The sequence below is a fragment of the Lathamus discolor genome, chromosome 4, assembly GCF_037157495.1.
Source record: "Lathamus discolor isolate bLatDis1 chromosome 4, bLatDis1.hap1, whole genome shotgun sequence".
Classification (NCBI taxonomy): Eukaryota; Metazoa; Chordata; class Aves; order Psittaciformes; family Psittacidae; genus Lathamus; species Lathamus discolor.
Window position 1 is genome coordinate 126,440,263 of NC_088887.1, and position 19,026 is coordinate 126,459,288.

General features: G+C 49.9%; 1 protein-coding gene across 1 annotated transcript in view; it reads right to left on the reverse strand.

The window, feature by feature from the left end:
- FAM168A (family with sequence similarity 168 member A) overlaps window positions 1–19,026 on the reverse strand; it is a 183,334-nt gene that overhangs the window by 16,484 nt on the left and 147,824 nt on the right. Inside the window, exons 4-5 of the mRNA XM_065678926.1 lie at window positions 11,719–11,799; window positions 173–298 (exon numbers count right to left, since the gene is read on the reverse strand). Of these exons, the coding sequence (XP_065534998.1) occupies window positions 173–298; window positions 11,719–11,799 (207 nt within the window). The remainder of the gene's footprint in view (window positions 1–172; window positions 299–11,718; window positions 11,800–19,026) is intronic.

The following is a 19,026-nucleotide window of genomic DNA, read 5'->3' on the forward strand; positions in this document are numbered from 1 at the left end:
CCTGCAGCACCCTCATTGTGTCAGCACACAGGCAGGACACATGGACATGAATGATCCCATCCATTTCAAACAGGCAGATCCCAAATAACCCCATCCCAAAGTAATCCCCAAGAGGGGAGGGAAACGGGCACAAAGCAACCAAGGAAAACCCCAGAAGAAAAGGTTTATTTACTGAATGCTGCAGAAGAAGCCTGGTAAGTTCTGTTCTCGGTGCCAGTGTCCACTGGGAGGTGGAAGGTGCCCTCCGTGGCACAGGAGGAGGAGGTCTGTGGCCAGGCTTGCTTCATCAGAAGTGTAGCTGCATGGAGACAGAGAAGAGGTGTCACACACGGCAATGACCAAACTTCCCATGCTTAGGTCACATCTGGACCACTTTGCTGCTCTCTCCCTTTCCCCTCCCACCTTTTAAGGACAAATATCCATAGGAATGTCGCACCATGGCTCCTCTTGTCCCACCTCATCCCCATGGAGGGATGGTTTGCAGCAAACCAGTTACTTGGCTTCCTGAGCTAAGAGACCTGCATGAAGATCTACACCAAGGGGGACACTGCTAGCAAAGCCACCAGCCCTCCCCAGCTACCACTGGTCACCTCTGTGCATATGAACCAGTAATGGTTGTCCTTGTCCTTTCCCAGCTGGAAAACAGGCTGAGCTGGGTGTGCATTTTATTCCCAGTAAAACCTTCTGAGATGCTTGCATGGCAGATGCCACCAGTGGACAAGGTACTGGTTGCTGTGACTGTGCCATCACAGCTTTGGAAAGGTCAGTGAGGAGAAGCAGCGGCTTTGGGCAGGTCAGTATGTATTTCAGTTTATGGAAAGTAATGTATAAAGCCAAGTATGATAATCCAGAAGAACATCAAGAGTCAAATCTTGTGGGATTTGAGACACAACCAACAAAATCCAATGAACCAGCACTTGCTATACCCTTATAGAATCATAGAACCATGGTTTGGATTGAAGGGACCTTAAAGCTCATCCAATTCCAATCCCTGACACGGGCAGGGACCGCTTCCACTGGAGCAGCTTGCTCCAAGCCCCTGTGTCCAACCTGGCCTTGAGCACTGCCAGTGATGGGGCAGCCACAGCTTCTCTGGGCACCCTGTGCCAGTTATCCTACATCCAAACACATTGCCAACGCTTGTCTAAGAACTGCCGTTACACCAAAGGCTTTTGGAGCACATCTATGGAGAAGGCAGATCACCAACACAAGCCAGGCTCCTTCCCAAAGGTGGTGCTTCCAGGAAAGCCTTACCAGATCTTTTTCTGCTTCTCTTTTTCGCTTCCCCCCTGAAACTACGAATGTGCCCTAACTCCTTGTGCCAGGCTCATGTCAAAGAATTAACCAGCCCTGGTTGAAATCCCACCACCTCCCAGCGGAGCTCATCCACCTTCTGAAGGCCTCAGCCAGTTCTTACAGCTCCCTGCTCACCACAAGCTGCTCAGGACATCGTTATAAAAGCTCCAGGTTTCCCATGTACTTCACAGCCCCAGCTACTAAGGAAGGAAAACCAAGCGAGGGCTGATCAATCCTCAACAAGGCACTCAGTGATCAGACCTCGCTGTGAAGTTGTGGATCCACCAACTCAAGAGACTTCAGGAGTCAAAACAAAGGACTTTTGGGCAAGAAAGGGAAAACACAGGAATTCTGTAGGAAGGGAACCATTTCTGACAGCAGAACCAGCCAAGGTTAAAGCAGAAAGAGGAGCTCTTTGGGAGAGACACCATGGCCTAAAGGAGGAGGTGGTGGGTTCCTTATCCTCCCAGTGGCTCTATGAAGACTTTGCAACTCCTTCTGCCAAGCACGTTCCTACCCTGAGATCAGTGCTAAGCCCCAAAGAAGGGACTCTATGACTTGGTCAGGGCCCGCAAACCTTTCTGCATCCCAAAGGCAAGAGCAATGATGTTTCAAACCCCTCCAACACCTCTGTGTCTGCTCAGACTCTTAACCAACCATCTCTGAAGATGACAGTGGAGTGCACAGGGCTGGAAGTAGGGCACAATGAATCGAGGAGGCCAAGGAGGAATCGGTGCTGGTGCTACAGCCCATGGCAACAGCAACACGGGTCCTAATGGCTGGACACCACAGAGAGAGCAAAGAAGCACTGCGGCAGGTCTGTTGGTCCACCAAAAACTCATGAGCCCACTCTCCTGATGTGGGACAGAAAGAGAGGAGCATTGAGGACACCAACAGTGATGCTCTCCTGGACAGCATGGCAATCATGAGCTGTGTGGAGATGGTCACGGGTGCAAGATCTGCCTGGATGATGCTCTGCTGCTTTCTCATCATCTTGAAGAGAAAACAAGAGGTTCTGGAGAGATTTAAAGCACAGTTTCTCCTCCATTCAAGCACTGATCACGTTCTGTTCCGAGCATGTGCCCTCTCCCAGAGGTTTGTGAGTTATTAAGGATTTCCAGCCCGCCTTCCTTAGTTTTCCATGGTACGTTGCCCTCCTGAACATCACACTGGAGGATTAACTCCCAGCACTGAGACAGAACCACTCTTTCATTTAGGCTTTTCTTCAAGATCAGATTCATTTGTGCCTCTGCATTTCACAAAGGTTTTAATATCCAGGACTGACGAGACAATTTATTTAGGTGTTATATGGATCCTTCCTCTGTGGTTTCTCCACCTCAGAGCTACCAAAAAATCACAGCAATTTGGGTCTGAGATGGCCAGGAGCTTGCATTAAATCATGGATCCTTGGAGAATCCATCACTTAAAGCTACACAAAAGGTGAGGCAAGGAGGCTTTTAGGAACATTAATATCTCCTGGTCCTTTGCAAAAGCAACGATTCACAGAGGTTACAATCCAGCCATGAATATGTAATACCATAAATATCAGATTAACTGTGTGCAGTTCTGGTGTCCTCAGCATCAGAAGGACACGGAGCTGTTGGAGCAAGTCCAGAGGAGGCCACGAGGATGAGCAGGGGCTGGAGCAGCTCCTGTATGGAGCCAGGCTGAGAACATTGGGGCTGTTGAGCCTGGAGCAGAGAAGCTGCGTGGAGACCTCAGAGCAGCTTCCAGTGTCTGAAGGGGGCTACAGGGATGCTGGGGAGGGGCTCTTCATCAGGTGCTGCAGTGACAGGACAAGGGGTGATGGGTTCAGACTGAAACAGGGGAAGTTCAAGTTGGAGATAAGGCAGAAGCTCTTCCCTGGGAGGGTGCTGAGGCGCTGGCACAGGGTGCCCAGAGAAGCTGTGGCTGCCCCATCCCTGGCAGTGCTCAAGGCCAGGTTGGACACAGGGGCTTGGAGCAAGCTGCTCCAGTGGAAGGGGTCCCTGCCCGTGGCAGGGGTTGGGGCTGGATGGGCTTTAAGGTCCTTCCAACCAAAACCAGGCTGGGATTCTGTGATTCCATGATAATTCCCCTGGTCCGTGCACTGGGTTTGCAGCCATCACATCACTTGTGACAGGTGATGCTGCATCCCCACCAGCACAGCTCTGACAGCAGCAGGATTCTCACAGCACCTGCCTGTGGCAGGGGTTGGAGCTGGATGAGCTTTAAGGTCCCTTCAACCCAAACCATTCTGGGATTCTATCTGGGATGGATACAGCCATGAGCCTCCCACAAGGTTTGCAATAAGCTTAATTCCCCAGGCAGCCCCATTACTGTGTTCTTGAGTGCCTCAAACTGGTGGGATCATTTGTTCTTAGGAAGCTTTTCAGGCTCTACAGGATATTCACCCCCTCGCACCTCAAGATACCCCCCTTAGGGGACCTATTGATGTCTCTAAACAGCCAATGGGCACCTACAGAGGACAGCTCCAAGCACTTACGTGGGGAAAGATGATGCCTACGCTTTCCCCCTACAGAACGTTTCCTCCAGGGAGGACCCAGAAGCAGGAATGGGGGTTTAGAGCCTCCATCCTGCCCCACAGCATCCCCATGGACACCCTTAATTTCCCCGAGCTGATTTTAGCAATATCTATTCAGCCCTGTGAGGACACCGGAGTGATGGATGAGAAGCATTATTCTTCCCTGCATTATTAATAAATGCAGTTGGAGCATGAGCCAGCCTCCATGTGAGATGTGTGTGTCCTACTTTCAGGAAAAGAAAAAGGCTTATTTTTAATGAAGGAAGTTAAACGAGCTCAGGAAGACAGAATGCTTGGGAGGGAACATGCTCCAGGCTTAATGAACTTTTAAACTGGAATGCCTCATGTCTCTGCAGCACTGATTTGAGGCACTCGTTTTTATATGCTCAGAAGGGCTTGTGTTTCAATAACACTGGCCTAAATAAGCAGGCTCATTGCAAGCAGCTTTATGCAATGCTGGTGTTTTGTAGTGATCTTGGAGTTTCTCTTGTGTCTCTCCCTCTCAAAAATGTGGAGAAACACAACAGGAGAACCACATAAGGGAGAAACGGGTTTCAATGTGGATGGGAAGAAGTTCATTCCCTTGCTTGACACAGGGCTCCTTTGGCTGAGCTGTTATCTGCACCTTGGGAATGTTCACTTTGAAATATCCTGGTGAAGAATTCACCACCCTTTGATGCTCAGACCTTAGCAGATATTCACCAGGTACCTGACACTGGATGATCTTCAGGTCCTTTCCAACCCGAACCATTCTGTGATTCTCTGATTCTATGACACTGAGAACGGGAGGAAACAAGACTGGGTCCAGTTACCACCCTCCTTTCCTCACTGCTGCTGGACCTGCAGGGACCAAAAGGTCTCTGTAGACTTCTCCAAGCTCCTCTCTGTGTCTCCTTACGCTTCAAGGGCAGGTTGGACGGGGCTTGGAGCAACCTGCTTTAGTTGAAGGTGTCCCTGCCCATGGCAGGGGGTTGGATCTAGATGATCTTAAGGTCCTTTCCAACCCAAACCAGGCTGTGGTTGAGGCAACTGAAAAGTTCAGAACGCTAAATCACAACATTTTCCATGTGGATCCCAAGGTCTTGGGAACCATGAGGTCAACAGAAGAGGATGAGCATCACCAACTTCTAGTGTGGCATCAGGGACTGCAGTGTGAGTGTCTGGAGGCCCTCAAGGATGGAAGCAGATGGCACAGTAAGTAGCAGCTATTTGAAAACCAGACATTGAAAACTAACCACCACCAATGTCCTTCCCTTTGGGTGAACCACAGCAAGGGCAGGAGCAGAGGACAGCTTTCACCTTCACTTGGTGGTTCATCTCTTGCTATGATTTTGCATGGAAGCCAAGCAAAACTCAAGAGGTCTGGGGCAAGAGACACCCAACCAGAGAGAACTCAGCTGAGGAACACCTTTCGGATGGACCAGAGGGGATGATCAACCTTGTCCAGAACAGCTTCTTTCAAGACTGACAGCTCACTTCCAGCTCCATCCCACAAGATCATCAGTCACAAGCAAAGGATGCTCTTCCCACCCTTTTCAACCTCTATTCCAAGGCACATTAAGAGGCACATCTGCCCAGTTAACCTGCATATGGAGAATCAGCTAGCCCAGCAGACGAAACTTGGGTTTGTGACTGCTTTTATAGTGATCCGGAGGGATTTCTGACAGCAGACACCAATCCCCCCCCCCAGCCTGGAGGATTGAAACAGAACTTTGCTGGTGGATGAGATGCTTTTGAAAGCAGCCGTTTTGCTGGGAACATGGAGCATCTCTTTGTGCAGCGAGGCAGCTGCAGGTTCAACATCTACAATCCCATTTAAATACACGTTGGAATTAGCCTGCTCTTTCTGAACCCAAGATTTTCAACACAAAGCTGATCCCCTCTGAGTTGCAGTGGGTTTGATGGGTGGCCGGAACCCCAGCAGCAGGTTCTTCTCAATGGTGGAGTTATTCCCAGCCTCCTGTATGACAGCAGCTGATTCAATCTGAGTAAATGCTCTCCGCCTCGATACAGACAACTGGTTTTAACTCAGCCACTGAACCACAGTATGACTTCAGCTCCGTTCCATTTAACACAGTTGAGGACACTGCTCGCTCTGCTGCATGTACCCACTGCTGGAACGATTTATGGAGCCTATTTTAGAATCATGGAATGGTTTGGGTTGGAAATGACTTTAACATCATCCAGTTCCAACCTGCCCCGGGCAGGGACCCCTTCCACTGGAGCAGCTTGCTCCAAGCCCCTGTGTCCAACCTGGCCTTGAGCACTGCCAGGGATGGGGCAGCCACAGCTTCTCTGGGCACCCTGTGCCAGTGCCTCAGCACCCTCACAGGGAAGAGCTTCTGCCTAAGAGCTCAGCGCAGTCTCCCCTCGGGCAGGGTAAAGCCATTCCTCAGTGGACCTGCTTCCCAGAGCTGGAAATGCAGCATCTCCCTGCGGCAGAATCAGGATCTTAAACCCCATAACTCAATAAAAACAGGGAGATGCAAGTAGCTTGAAAAAGCCTCTATATTTAAGCAAGCTCTGAGCCTGGATTGCCTCTGTAGCCTTTGCTCTGCCTCTAAAGATAACACTCATGGACGCTGCCCTCACTCCCAGCATCACCCATGAAAAAGCATGCATGAAAGCATCTTTTCTCCTGGCTGCACACGAACAAGCTGAAGGCTTTGAACCATGCCTCCAACGAGATAAATCTCCAAAGAGTGGGGGAAAAACCCCTGCCCTGATATTAAATTGCACTGATTTCAAGAGCTGTGTCATTATTTATGGGGAAGAAGGAGGTTTCTGCACAAGGAGTTGGGTTGAGGAGCACCAAGTTCAATCTTCCCCATTTCCTCACTTATGTAGTGCTTAGCTACGTGGGGTTATGCACTGGAAGAGCGTTGGTTTTGATGCACAACGACCTGTCAGCCTACTGGAAATAAGGAGATTTCTAATATAGGAATTACTAAAAGCATTTGTTAAGACCCACAAACAGAGCAATGAAATGTAAATGCCAAGGTGCTGCCCAGGCTTCCTCGCTTGAGTATTAAGCAATGTAACAAAAAGATGTGGCGAGGAGGGGACATATAAATGATGAGAGGCTTTTCCTTGAGAGAAAGCAAGTGGGTTCAGATTAGGCTTGTACTTCAGAAAGGGAGTGAATAAAAGGCTGGCTGGCACAAAGCAGATTGACCAGGGCTTTCCTTTCCCCTTTCACATCATGCAAATGTAAAGCAACAGACAATGATTTGCATTGCTTTAAAGAAAGGAATACGTGAGGAACTGGAGCTTTAATTAATCTGCAGGCACTGCTTGCTGCAAAGTGCTGTAGTGATAAAATATAGCAAGGATCAAAGCACGGGGGAGGCGAAGCATCTTTAATGAAGGAGAGGACACCCACAGCCACAGCCACCAGGACAAAGGTAGGGGAAAATCAAAGTCTATGTGGGGTAGTGCTTATAAGAGCGGCTGACTAAGAAGGTTTGGGGTGGATTATTCCATCCTGAACAATGTGAGGCATCTTCGGAAGGCAAATCTGGCTGTATTGAGGGAGGACAGACCAAGGAGGACGGACAACCTGGCCCTTGCTGAGTGTGGGGGCTCCTTTCTGCTGGGTGGAGGACACAGGTTGCAGATGCCATTGCAGGAATGATGGGGATCACAAAGAGCAGCCCAAGGGCTCGCTGCTGCTCACCTGAGTGATCCCCAACTGCCAGGGTTACCCCTGTGTTTCCTTGCTCTTAAGTCTTCTTGACCCTTTCTTTGCTGCCTGCCATGGGACATTCTTTCTTGCCCTTCTTGTGAGTGCAAGCAACTTCTCTGTTCAGTAGAAGGAGGCTTGTCCTCCAGCCCACCCCAGAACTACACACATCATCCTGGTCCCATTTCTCAATGTATTCCTACTATCCTAACCCATGCCAAGAAAACACCCCCATAAAACATCACCCTAAAAGTCTCCTTCTCTGGGGGTATCTTGACTATGCATCAGAGTTACCTGAGAATGCATCTACAAGCCCCCTTGGGTTCCTGTTCCTCATGAGCATGAAGGACATCCAGGCAGGATGCAAGTCAAGCTCTCCTGGTAGGACAGACAGGAACCCATGGAGAGGCTAAACCTCCTCTATAGGGAGGTCTCTATTTCTCTCCACTGAATACAGAAGGACCTGGGCTCGAAGGGTTAGAGACCTAAGGTCTACATAGCTGAAGGGAACCAAATATTCCCAAACGTGGCAATTGCTGCAAGATTTCCTACTTGGGTTTTTTTCTTCTTGTTTTTAATTTGGAAAATCAAACCGAGCTGAAATTAAATCTTTCCAGGGGAATGTGTGGATTCCATCAAGGTTTTGCAAAGAGAAGTATTTTGTTTGGATAGCAACACATCATTCCTGAGGGTTGTTTCCACACGGTGTCCAATTGGAGCTCCAGCCTCCCAAGGATGGTGTTGGAGATGTACAAGGAGCAATACAGACCCCCCCGAATTCCATGTCCTGCAGTGATTTGGTGCTTACTCTCACTTGGGTGTCCCTTTGGGCATCTCCTCACTCAGTGGTGGAGCTGCTCCTTGCACGAGTGGCTGGGGACAAGAATCCCCCAGAGAAGCTGTGGCTGCCCCATCCCTGGCAGTGCTCAAGGCCAGGTTGGACACAGGGGCTTGGAGCAAGCTGCTCCAGTGGAAGGGGTCCCTGCCCGTGGCAGGGGTTGGAGCTGGAGGAGCTTTAAGGTCCCTTCATCCCAAACCAGTCTGGGATTCTAAGCCCAGGCCCACAGGCAGGAATGCTGCAGGAGCAGGGAGGATGTTCCCAGCCTCTGGCAGGACAAGCTACTATTAAATGTGGGGGGGTTTTAATGCTAGGGAGCTCTTTTCACTTTACCCATTCAGTGTTATATTCCTCAGGAGAAACGGAGGGTGGCCAGCACACGTGTAGGGGAGGAAAACTTGTTTCATATTACACATTAATGGGAAGAAATCATAGAAACATGGAATGGTCTGGGTTGGAAAGGACCTTAAAGATCATCCAGTTCCAACCCCCTGCCATAGGCAATGCAGCTGAAGACCCTACCAGAAGCCAATAAACCCAAGTAAAACCCAACAGATCCCTCACAGCATCATCTGCAGGAAATGGCTTTATTTAGCAACCTTGCAAAGTAAAACTGCATTGAAACTGTAATGGGGAGAAGAGAGCACCAAAAGGTTTCGGCAATGAAACCCTCAAGCCTGCTTCTTCAGCTTGGAAAGCTCCAGAGCCTGGAATCCATGGATATTTATGACAAGTGGGAGACTGAAAACTTGGCAATGGAGAGGAGAAAGGGATTAGCGAGATGGACACAACGTCCAGCTTTGTGCTCCTTATGCAAGCGGTTATTTCACTCCAATGACTACTGAACACTCAGCTGAAAGAGGTTTTATTCACGAGGCTGCAAACCCCACAGCTCTTCTGAGGCTAAGCATTCACAATAAACATCTCTACCAACTAAAGAGCCACAAAGTCAAAGCGAAGGGGGAGATATTATCTTTCAGCTCCAATGTGTGAAATGGGTGAGAAAGAGATTTTTGGAGGCCTTTTTCATAAGAAACATGTAAAAAGTCATGATTTACAATCACAGAATGGTGTTGAAGGGACCTTAAAGCTCATCCGGTTCCAACCCCTGCCACGGGCAGGGACCCCTTCCACTGGAGCAGCTTGCTCCAAGCCCCTGTGTCCAGCCTGGCCTTGATCACTGCCAGGGATGGGGCAGCCACAGCTTCTCTGGGCAACAAAACCACTCTTCAATAGGAGACTTCCTTTTCTTCTACTCTTTTTCACTTCATTCACTCCGGATAGGAAATACCTTTCGAAACTGCTGCTTAGCCCTTGGGTTTCTCCCACCCTTTGTCATGCCAAGAGCTTCCATCCCCCAGGGAATCCGGCTGAAAGCAGAGAACTTAAACCAGGCTTCAAAACCTCCGTGTAACTTGGTCCTTCTGAAGGGTTGGTTTCAGTAAAGTGCTTAAATGTGGCTTTGACTTCAGTGATTTCCTGAGTGGAGGCCTACCAGAAGCCTTCAATTGCAAAAAGGAAAGGACTCCTGTAAAGGTTTCCAAATTCGGGCTCAAAAGCATAAAGAAGCAATGGATTGTTTCAGCAGAGGAACTCAAATACTCCTTATTAAGCGCAGAACAGGAGTCCATGCTGTGGTGAAGACAACTCCTTTTGGAAAGGTGGGAATGACTCCATGAATCCTGCTTTGGAGTAACTGCTCTGACTTCAAAACAGCGGGAGGTTCAGTTCTGGAATAAGAAGTATCCTTGAAGCTATTTGACAGCAGCTCCTGTGGTTCATTCAGATTCTGTCCTAACCTACATCAATCTCCTACCATTGGCAGTCCTTGGCTATAAGCATTTCCCCTGTCTCTCCACCTCATGCAGATGAGGTGTTTGACCCCAAAGTGATGGACTGGGTTTGGCACCCACATGCTTTGATGGCTCTTCCCTCTCCAGCTCTCTCCAGCCAGGCAGGAAGGTTGTGGATGTGCGAGTGTCCTTCCCCATCCCGACCTTTCTTTGCATCCACAGAGCAACCAGAGCCATGGTTGTGTATTTGGCCAAGACAGAACAGCAGAAACCAGCCAGAAGGGAGGTGTGGAGAAATGGTGCTCAGCAGGGAAAGGAAGGAGCTTGGGCAGTCTCGTTATGGGCTTTTGTACGGCTAATAGAGGAATGCAAGCGAAAAATGGCTTTGGGGTGACAGGAGAAGCCTCCTTCCAAGGAGAGGAGCAAAGGAACAAGGGAGACGCTTGTTTGGGAAGAGGTGAAGAGGACAGACATTGTTGGCTGAGCCAAAAGAGCTGTAAGGCTCCAGACACCAAGAACGAATGGACTGGACACCGCTTCTCTAAGTAAGGACAAGTAGCCTGTCCTAGATACGAGCAAGAGGGAGCAAAGAGGGGGATGTGAGGCATCCCAGCCCATGGCAGGAGGTTGGAACTGAGAGCTCTTAAGGTCCTTTCCAACCCAAACCATTCCATGATTCTATTCTATGACATGGTTAAAGCAGTGGACTGGGGAAATCAGTTTTGTACCAGCTCTCCAGAAGGATGGAGGAGAATTTGCCATGGCTGGAGATGGCAGAGAGCAGAGTGCCAGGGTAGGGCTGAGCTACGGAGGATGAACACGTTACCCATCAGCCTGGTTGGTAGGGCGGTTCATGGCAAGCTGGAAGAGGCAGATGACAAGTATGTCTGAATGGACATGCTGCAACAGAGGTGGAAAACAAGTGGCCAAGCTGGGAATGCCAAGGGGAAACAAGATCTTACGGAGAAGAGTGCAGCTGGTGCTGTCAGAGACAACCAGCACAGCAAGGCTAAGGCACAAGGGTTACCAAGTTTGGCCAGGAAGAGCTTGCTGCCTCTTTGGGGTGGTGTGAAGGGTGGGAGCTGGCCAGCAGATGACACTAGGACGGACTAGGGTCTGCCAGGAAAAGAAGGGACAGTAAAGACACAGCATGGGAGATCCATACACCAAGCAGGACATGGTTGCTATCATTTCTGTATCTAGGACATGGAAGGAGGAGGGAAGGATGAGCAGAGGGAAGGTGAAGGCAGTCTTGGGGAGACACCAGGCAGTATTCAGAAGATATTAAAAGCCACCAAGTGTGCAGGTATCACAGTGATGAGGATTGTAAAATCCCTGGGATTAGTATCAGGATACAATTCCTGGCTCAAAAATACTTTGCAACACAGACAAATATTCCCAACGCATGGCATGAAGTTAATGAGAGAGTTAGGAAGGGAAGAGCTCAACACGGGCCCCTTCCCTGGGAAGTATTTGCTGTCAAACACATGGGGCTGCTGGATTTTGACCAATGAGCAGCAAAAGGGAAATCCTCCTGGACCCTTCAACAACATTCCCAATCTTGTCTTTGTACACAGACCCTTACCTGGGGCATAGCCGGGGCTGCTGGTTGGATACATGTTTGGGTTGTAGGCTGGAGCAGCAGTGGGATAGCCCGTCGGATAACCTGCAATGAGAAAGGAGGAGACATTATGGTCTCATAACGCGGAGAGAAGAGGACAGCATCCTTGGGGAGCAGCAAACAACCTGTGTGTGCAACGATGCCATGGGCACAGCTGAGAGGCAAAGCACAGATGTATTCTCAGGGTATGGGAAGGACTCCGAATGTGCTCCATAGGCTTACAAGTGACACCATCAATATTTCATCTCTATTCCTCTAGAAAAGGAGGGCAATAACCAGAATGCAGAACACAGGAACGCTCAATGTGCTCTGCAGAACACCACTGAGGAAATCCACACACTGAATGCAGAATGGAGCTATGGGATAGCCACCAGCACAGCCCTGTTTGAAAGGTTCCCCTTGGCTGCTCGCAGCTATCGCGGTTTGACCACTGGAGCATTAGCAGAGCTCAGCACCCTCGAGTCCTCAGCGCTCAGCACTTGCATTAACCAGAGCCTCTTGCTAAAGGGAAGGTAAAGACGCTGCATGAGAAGCTGCCAGCCCCAATATTCACTCATGGCTGCACAAGTGCCAGCCTGGGAGGGACACGATTACCTGCCAGGCCACCTGGAAGGAACACACATGGAAGCTCCTACCCTTGGAAGCCACAGGAGGCTTTAATGGGCACTTTAGGAAAGGTTGCAGAGCACCTTCAGTTCTCATCATCCTCACTCGCATCGGTCACAGGGAGGTCAGGGCAAATCATCAAAGCACTCAGACGCATGGAGACCTGGAAATCACTGCAGAGCCAAGGCCCTACGTGCACCCATGCACGGTGCAGATGTCCGGCACCGAGCTAGAAGTTCTTGTCCTCCATGATGGCAGGGGGCTTGGAACTGGATGATCTTAAGGTTCTTTCCAACCCAAACCATTCGACGATGCTAAGACCACAGACAACAACCTCCACACCTCAATCTGCTCCGGTTTGCTTCTGTTTACTGCTTTACTTCCATTTCTTGGAAGTCTTCCCGACTGGAAATGGCAACACTCAAATAACTCCATCCCTTCTTACGTGCTCCTGCGTAAATCCCTCTGACACACCGAATGGAACACGTCCGTCTTCCTTTGCGGGCAGAGTCTGGCTCTGCTGTGCTTCCCTGCCACGGCCACTGCCCTGCTTTATCCGTGCATCTCGTTGGCCACCATCCCAGAGCACAACCAACCCCATGACAGACAAAACGACTCTTGGAGAGTCTTTCCACGCCAAGCTCCATTGACGCTGTCTGCTGGTTGCCAGCAAAGGCTGCAAAGCGGCAATTAGCATCCATTCACACCCATCGCCTTGAGTTTGCTTTATTAAACACAAGCAGGGGTGGGTCTTTCCTCCCCTTTTCTGAGCAGGAAGACGAAACCCGGCTCCATCCCTCCCTCCCATGGCCCAAAGCTCATTTGCTCCTTAGCAAGGGGCAGATTCCTCAAACCTGGCACCTGGCGCAGAGCCGATCCCTGCGGCAAAGTGTGGAGGTTCATTTGAATAAATCTAATGCACCACTCCTGACCACTGGACTGGAATAAATGACTGTGTTCTACCCTCTCATTTTCATCAGTGATATATTTGCCTTCTAAATCAGGTTAATTAAAAATTGCTGTAGTTAATGTTGGATAAGCAGCAGTTTAACAGACTTTCTGTTTGGCTTTTTTAGGCTACATAAAACCATGTTGGCATCGGAGGCAGGCACATACACAGCAATCAAGAAGCTCCTTGCACAGTTATTTGCAGATCCTGTGATTGCAAGCAGAACATTAATGAGGAAGATCTTAAATCAGAACTATCCCTGCCTCCTCGCTGCTTCATTAGAAGATAACCCTTTCTTTTCCAGTATATCCAATGCTCCGAGGTCCTCTGGTTGCCTCTCAAGCTCAATGACGCCACTTGGCCTCCTGACCAGTCTGGCTGGGGGTGTTAAACCAACTCCAACTCCCTTCCTGACCACAAAAGTGGTCAATTATATACCCTGTAATTCTCTCAACTGTGTTTCTACACCGGGTTTTACCTCCTCAGGACAGTTCAGGTGCTGATAGCTTTGTGTGCATGCCATGGTGTTGGGAAGTCCCTTGCTCATCATCTAGGGATAGGATCAAGATGAGAACCTCTTGGGGCATCAAGAGGTTCTTCTGGTCTTTGCTGCTGGTTAATCCCCTCAAAGAACTCCTGAATCCCATGAACTACTGCAGTAGTTATAGAATCATAGAATGGTTTGGGTTGGAAAGCACCTTAAGATCATCCAGTTCCAACCCCCTGCCATGGCATTGTAACTGGGTGTAGATTTGCCCCTCTGCTCTGCTCTGCTGAGACCCCACCTGCAGCTTCCAGTGTCTGAAGGGGGCTGCAAGGATGCTGGGGAGGGACTCTTCATCAGGGACTGCAGTGACAGGACAAGGGGTGATGGGTTCAGACTGAAACCGGGGAAGTTCAGGTTGGATCTAAGGCAGAAGCTCTTCCCTGTGAGGGTGCTGAGGCGCTGGCACAGGGTGCCCAGAGAAGCTGTGGCTGCCCCATCCCTGGCAGTGCTCAAGGCCAGGTTGGACACAGGGGCTTGGAGCAAGCTGCTCCAGTGGAAGGGGTCCCTGCCCGTGGCAGGGGTTGGGGCTGGAGGAGCTTTAAGGTCCTTTCCAACCCAACCCATTCCATGGTTCTGTGATTTCAGGCAGAGGGTAACTGTGTACTTAGGTCTTCTTTCTCTTTGTTTTGGGTTTAACTTCTGCTTGGTAGGACTGCATCTCACTTATCGCGGCATCTTCTGTCCTGAAAGCAAGTGATGGCCTTTTTCAGGATCATTTCATTCCAGATAAATACCACTTCTATCAAGGAAGCTTTAATAGCTTCGGATGTGGAGAGATGCAGCCAGCCCTGCTCTGCTCTATCTTCCTCTCTGATCTCATAACCTTTGGGAAGTGCTGATCTCCAGTAAGAAAACCTGGCCTTCCTATTTAAAGGGGAAACAGAGGTGGGAAAAGGGCAGGGAAAATACTGGTGGTTTGCTGCTTTGGGGAGATACTGAAAGATAAGAGAGAAGCAGGATCTGTGACAATGTGTGCCGGGGAAACAGCCTGGAGAATTCCCAGCACTCAAACCCCTGGCTTTAAAACCTCAACACTGGGTTTAGAAATACAGGAGGTATTTCTACACCTTATTGGTTTTCAATAGGATTTAGGTTTGTTGGCTCTTCTTCATCCCCCAAATGACCACAAACAAGCTGCAATCCCCCCATGATGGTCCCCATGTCTTACATCCCCTGGTGCATAAGGCAAAGCCCGGGTTCACTGGCCAGGGATGAGCCAGGAGAGTGGCAGCACCCAAGTATCTGGCATCTTGCTCTGATTTTCCCCATGGATACCCTAAGGGCCCTCCTGCAAATCCCTGATGTTCCTGCTGACCCCATTCCCCTCCTGCCGCGTCTCTGTCGCCTCTTGGGTGAACTTGATGATCTTAAAGGTCTTTTCCAACCTAGCTGATTCTATGGTTCTCTTCACCTTGCATGAGAGATAACAGCAAGCAGGTAAAACCCACTCATTTTATGTTGAGAGCTGCTAATCTCCATGGGCTTCCTGCTGGAGACATGGAAAAGTGAGGGGCACGAAGGAGATATCCTTTATTTTCTACCTCTATGGATCTGCACATGATGGGACCATGCCTCTGCTGAGGCTTGGGGCCCGATTACAGCGATGATGCAGAAGGAAAGCAAAGGAGATGAAACCCTATTGAATAAAATCCATTAGATTCCTCAGCGAAGAACTCAGGAGCTGGTTTCTCGCTTTAGTTTAATTTCATCTCATGCCCACAATCAATAGGAGTAGCAAAGCCAGTGTTCATCTTGTGTCCTCCCCAAGGGATACCCAGAGCACTCCCGCTCTGAGCGGCACTAACTGAACTGCTTCAGGAATTACGACTCAATAACGAAGGGAAGAGCTCCTGGGGCTGCAGCAAGCAGGGATTTTAAAGCCTCCTTTCATTTTCCATGTATCTCTAAACGTTTCTAGACCATTCCTTGCAGCTCGGCTCAGCCCTGTCCTCTCTGGTGCTGCAATGCTGCTGTTGATGAATGGCTTTTAGGTTACGAGTCCCAGCTACCCACCCGCTCTTTTTAACACGCACAGCTTTAGGGATGCGCTAGGGAAGGAGTCCATGAAATACATTCAAAATGAGCAGCATACACAGCCTTAAAATGGGGTTAAGCACCAGCTTTGTTTCCTTCATAATCAGACTCAGAACGCCCATAATAAAGCAGTTAGCTTATATTTCCAGCCATATATATTTTACTGCCTACATGCAACACAGAGGTATGTGGAACCATATACACAAGCTCAGCACAGACCTCTTCTGCACAAGACAAGAGATGGGTGGACGGAGCGTTTAAGAGTGTTCTTTCCAGCCTTCTGGGATAGCTTATTCCTTATGGAATAGTCCTCATGGAATAAGCTCCTGTGGTCGTTCTGTACAGCAAAGAAGCTGAATTACTAGGGAGGAATGAAAAGGCAGGAGGGAAAACGAGACATCAGCAGGCAAAGGGCTGCCCTTGGAGGAAAGGCTGACAGCAGGGCAGGGAGGATTAAAGGATTGAGCAGGCAGTGATACAGGGGAAGGGTGCATCTGGGCTCATTCGAGGATTAGATTTGTTATTCCCTTTGGCATTTGAAATTCCGGGCGCTCAGACCCAGCCCCAGGTACAAACAAGCTCCAGCTTTTCCTGCCCATGGGCCACCAGAAAAAGCCTCGTGACACCCTGGAGGCCACTGCCAGGGACAGGAGGACCACGCACAAGGGACAAAGGGACGTAAAGTCCCACTGCAAAGGCACCTCTGGCAAGTTTAGAGGGGAATCCGCAATTCAGAGATCTCCTCCCCATCTGTCTGCATCCTTTAAATGAGACTTTAACAGAAACTGCCCATCCTCGCTGTAAACAAGCAGCCTGCACCCACAGACTCAGTGAATCCCAGCCTGGTTTGGGTTGGAAGGACCTTAAAGCTCACCCAGCCCCAACCCCTGCCACGGGCAGGGACCCCTTCCACTGGAGCAGCTTGCTCCAAGCCCCTGTGTCCAACCTGGCCTTGAGCACTGCCAGGGATGGGGCAGCCACAGCTTCTCTGGGCACCCTGTGCCAGCGCCTCAGCACCCTCACAGGGAAGAGCTTCTGCCTAAGAGCTCATCTCAGTCTCCCCTCGGGCAGGTTCAAGCCATTCCCCTTGGCCTGGCCCTACAGGCCCTTGGCCCAAGCCCCTCTCCAGCTTTCCTGCAGCCCCTTTAGGCACTGGAGCTGCTCTAAGGTCTCCCCTTCCCGCAGCAGAGGGGCAGGATCCCCTCCCTGAGCTGCTGCTCACGCTCTGGGGGTGCAGCCCAGCATCTCAGCTGTTCCCTCCAGTGATGAAATGGAGACAACTCGTGTCCGCACACCCAGGGCTCACAGACATTAAAAACCAGAGCAAAGCACTTGATAACGCTTAGAAAAGGAACCAGTGCGATCATCTGAACCTGTTACAACGAACTGGTCTGTTCATCACACACCAAAGTCCTCCTCAAAAGGAGCTCACTGGTTTTGAGCAGCCCAAACTCAACACCTTTACCCAGGATCTGGCATCTACCAGCAGCATCAACCACAACCGGTCCACCCTCGATTGCACACTATGTGTGGGTGCGCTTCCAGCCTCCGATCACAAGCCAAGCTGAGAGCAGCATCTCAATAACACACCAGCCTTTGCAGTAGTGAAGACCCACAAGTGCTGGCTCTCATCAGGCCTTAGGCACCCTTGAAACTCTTGGAAAAGAGCTTGTTTCTCTTTAGTTAGAGAGCTCAGGTGGTTTGGTCCCTGTTTGGGCCTTGCACCAGTGTCACTTTGAACACTGATTTCCAAACGTGCTGTTGAATGTGTCAGCAATAGTTCCTGTTGGCCATTATCTGATTAGAGCTTAAATCGTTACGAGCAGCCTAAATTAATTTGCAAGACAAAATAGCCTCTTGCATGCTTATTCCCAGCAAGTCTCGAGCTGCAATACTCGATTAGAGCGGACGGATCACAAGGACTTTCATAGGGAAGGACAATCACGTCCCTTATCTAAGCGCAGGACAAGGCACTATAAAGCCACACTTGAACTCCTTGAACCACTGCTACTGAGGGCTCCTCTCACTGTTGCTCAGGCACTTCTTGAGAGCTCATTGACTGCCAACATTCTGCCTGCAGCAGGCGTTGGAAGTGGATGAGCTTTCAGCTCCCTTCCAACCCAACCCATTCATGACTCTGTGATTTTAAAGCCCTAAAACACGATGCCCTTCCGCTGACCGAGAGCTTTGAAGCTCCAACAGGTCCAGGAACGTTTTGCCTTTACAGTCACCTCTTCAGCCATATGAAGCCAAACTATTTTCACCTACGAAATACCTCATGTCATAGAATCATAGAATCATAGAATAGTTTGGGTTGGAAAGGACCTCAAGATCATCCAGTTCCAACCCCCTGCCATGGGCAGGGACACCTCACACTAAACCATCCCACCCAAGGCTTCATCCAACCTGGCCTTGAACACCGCCAGGGATGGAGCACTCACAACCTCCCTGGGCAACCCATTCCAGTGCCTCACCCACTATTTCTCATTCTTTATTGCCCAGACCTCAGAAACTCCTCACAAGTCGTATTTCTGAGTATCTTCTCTGGACAGAAACATGAGAAACTTCATGTCTTCAATTCACGCTGCTGCAAATCCGTTCCCTGTAGACTGATTGGGAATTCATTCCTGCCGAAAGTCACATCCTGTGACAGGGACATGGAAATTTGGTACTTGAGGAATTACCCCCGAGGTGAGGAGGCAGAGCTCCACCAAAGCCTTCTCCACCATTTATACACTTAAAGCCTCCAAAAAGGTCTCCCCTTCAGGAGCCTTCTCTTGTCCAGGCTGCCCCAGCCCAGCTCTCTCAGCCTGGCTCCAGAGCAGAGCTGCTCCAGCCCTCGCAGCAGCTCCGTGGCCTCCTCTGGACCTGTTCTAACAGCTCATAGAATCACAGAATGGTTTGGGTTGGAAAGAACCTCAAGATCATCCAGTTCCAACCCCCTGCCATGGGCAGGGACACCTCACACTAAACCATGGCACCCAAGGCTCTGTCCAAGTCCATGTCTTTCTTGTACTGGAAACCCACACTAGTCTCGGTGCCATCTCACGAGTGGGGAGTAAAGGGGATATTCACCTCCCTTAACCTGCATATTGTACCCTCAAGCAGGACATGACTGGCTTTGGGGGCTGCAAGC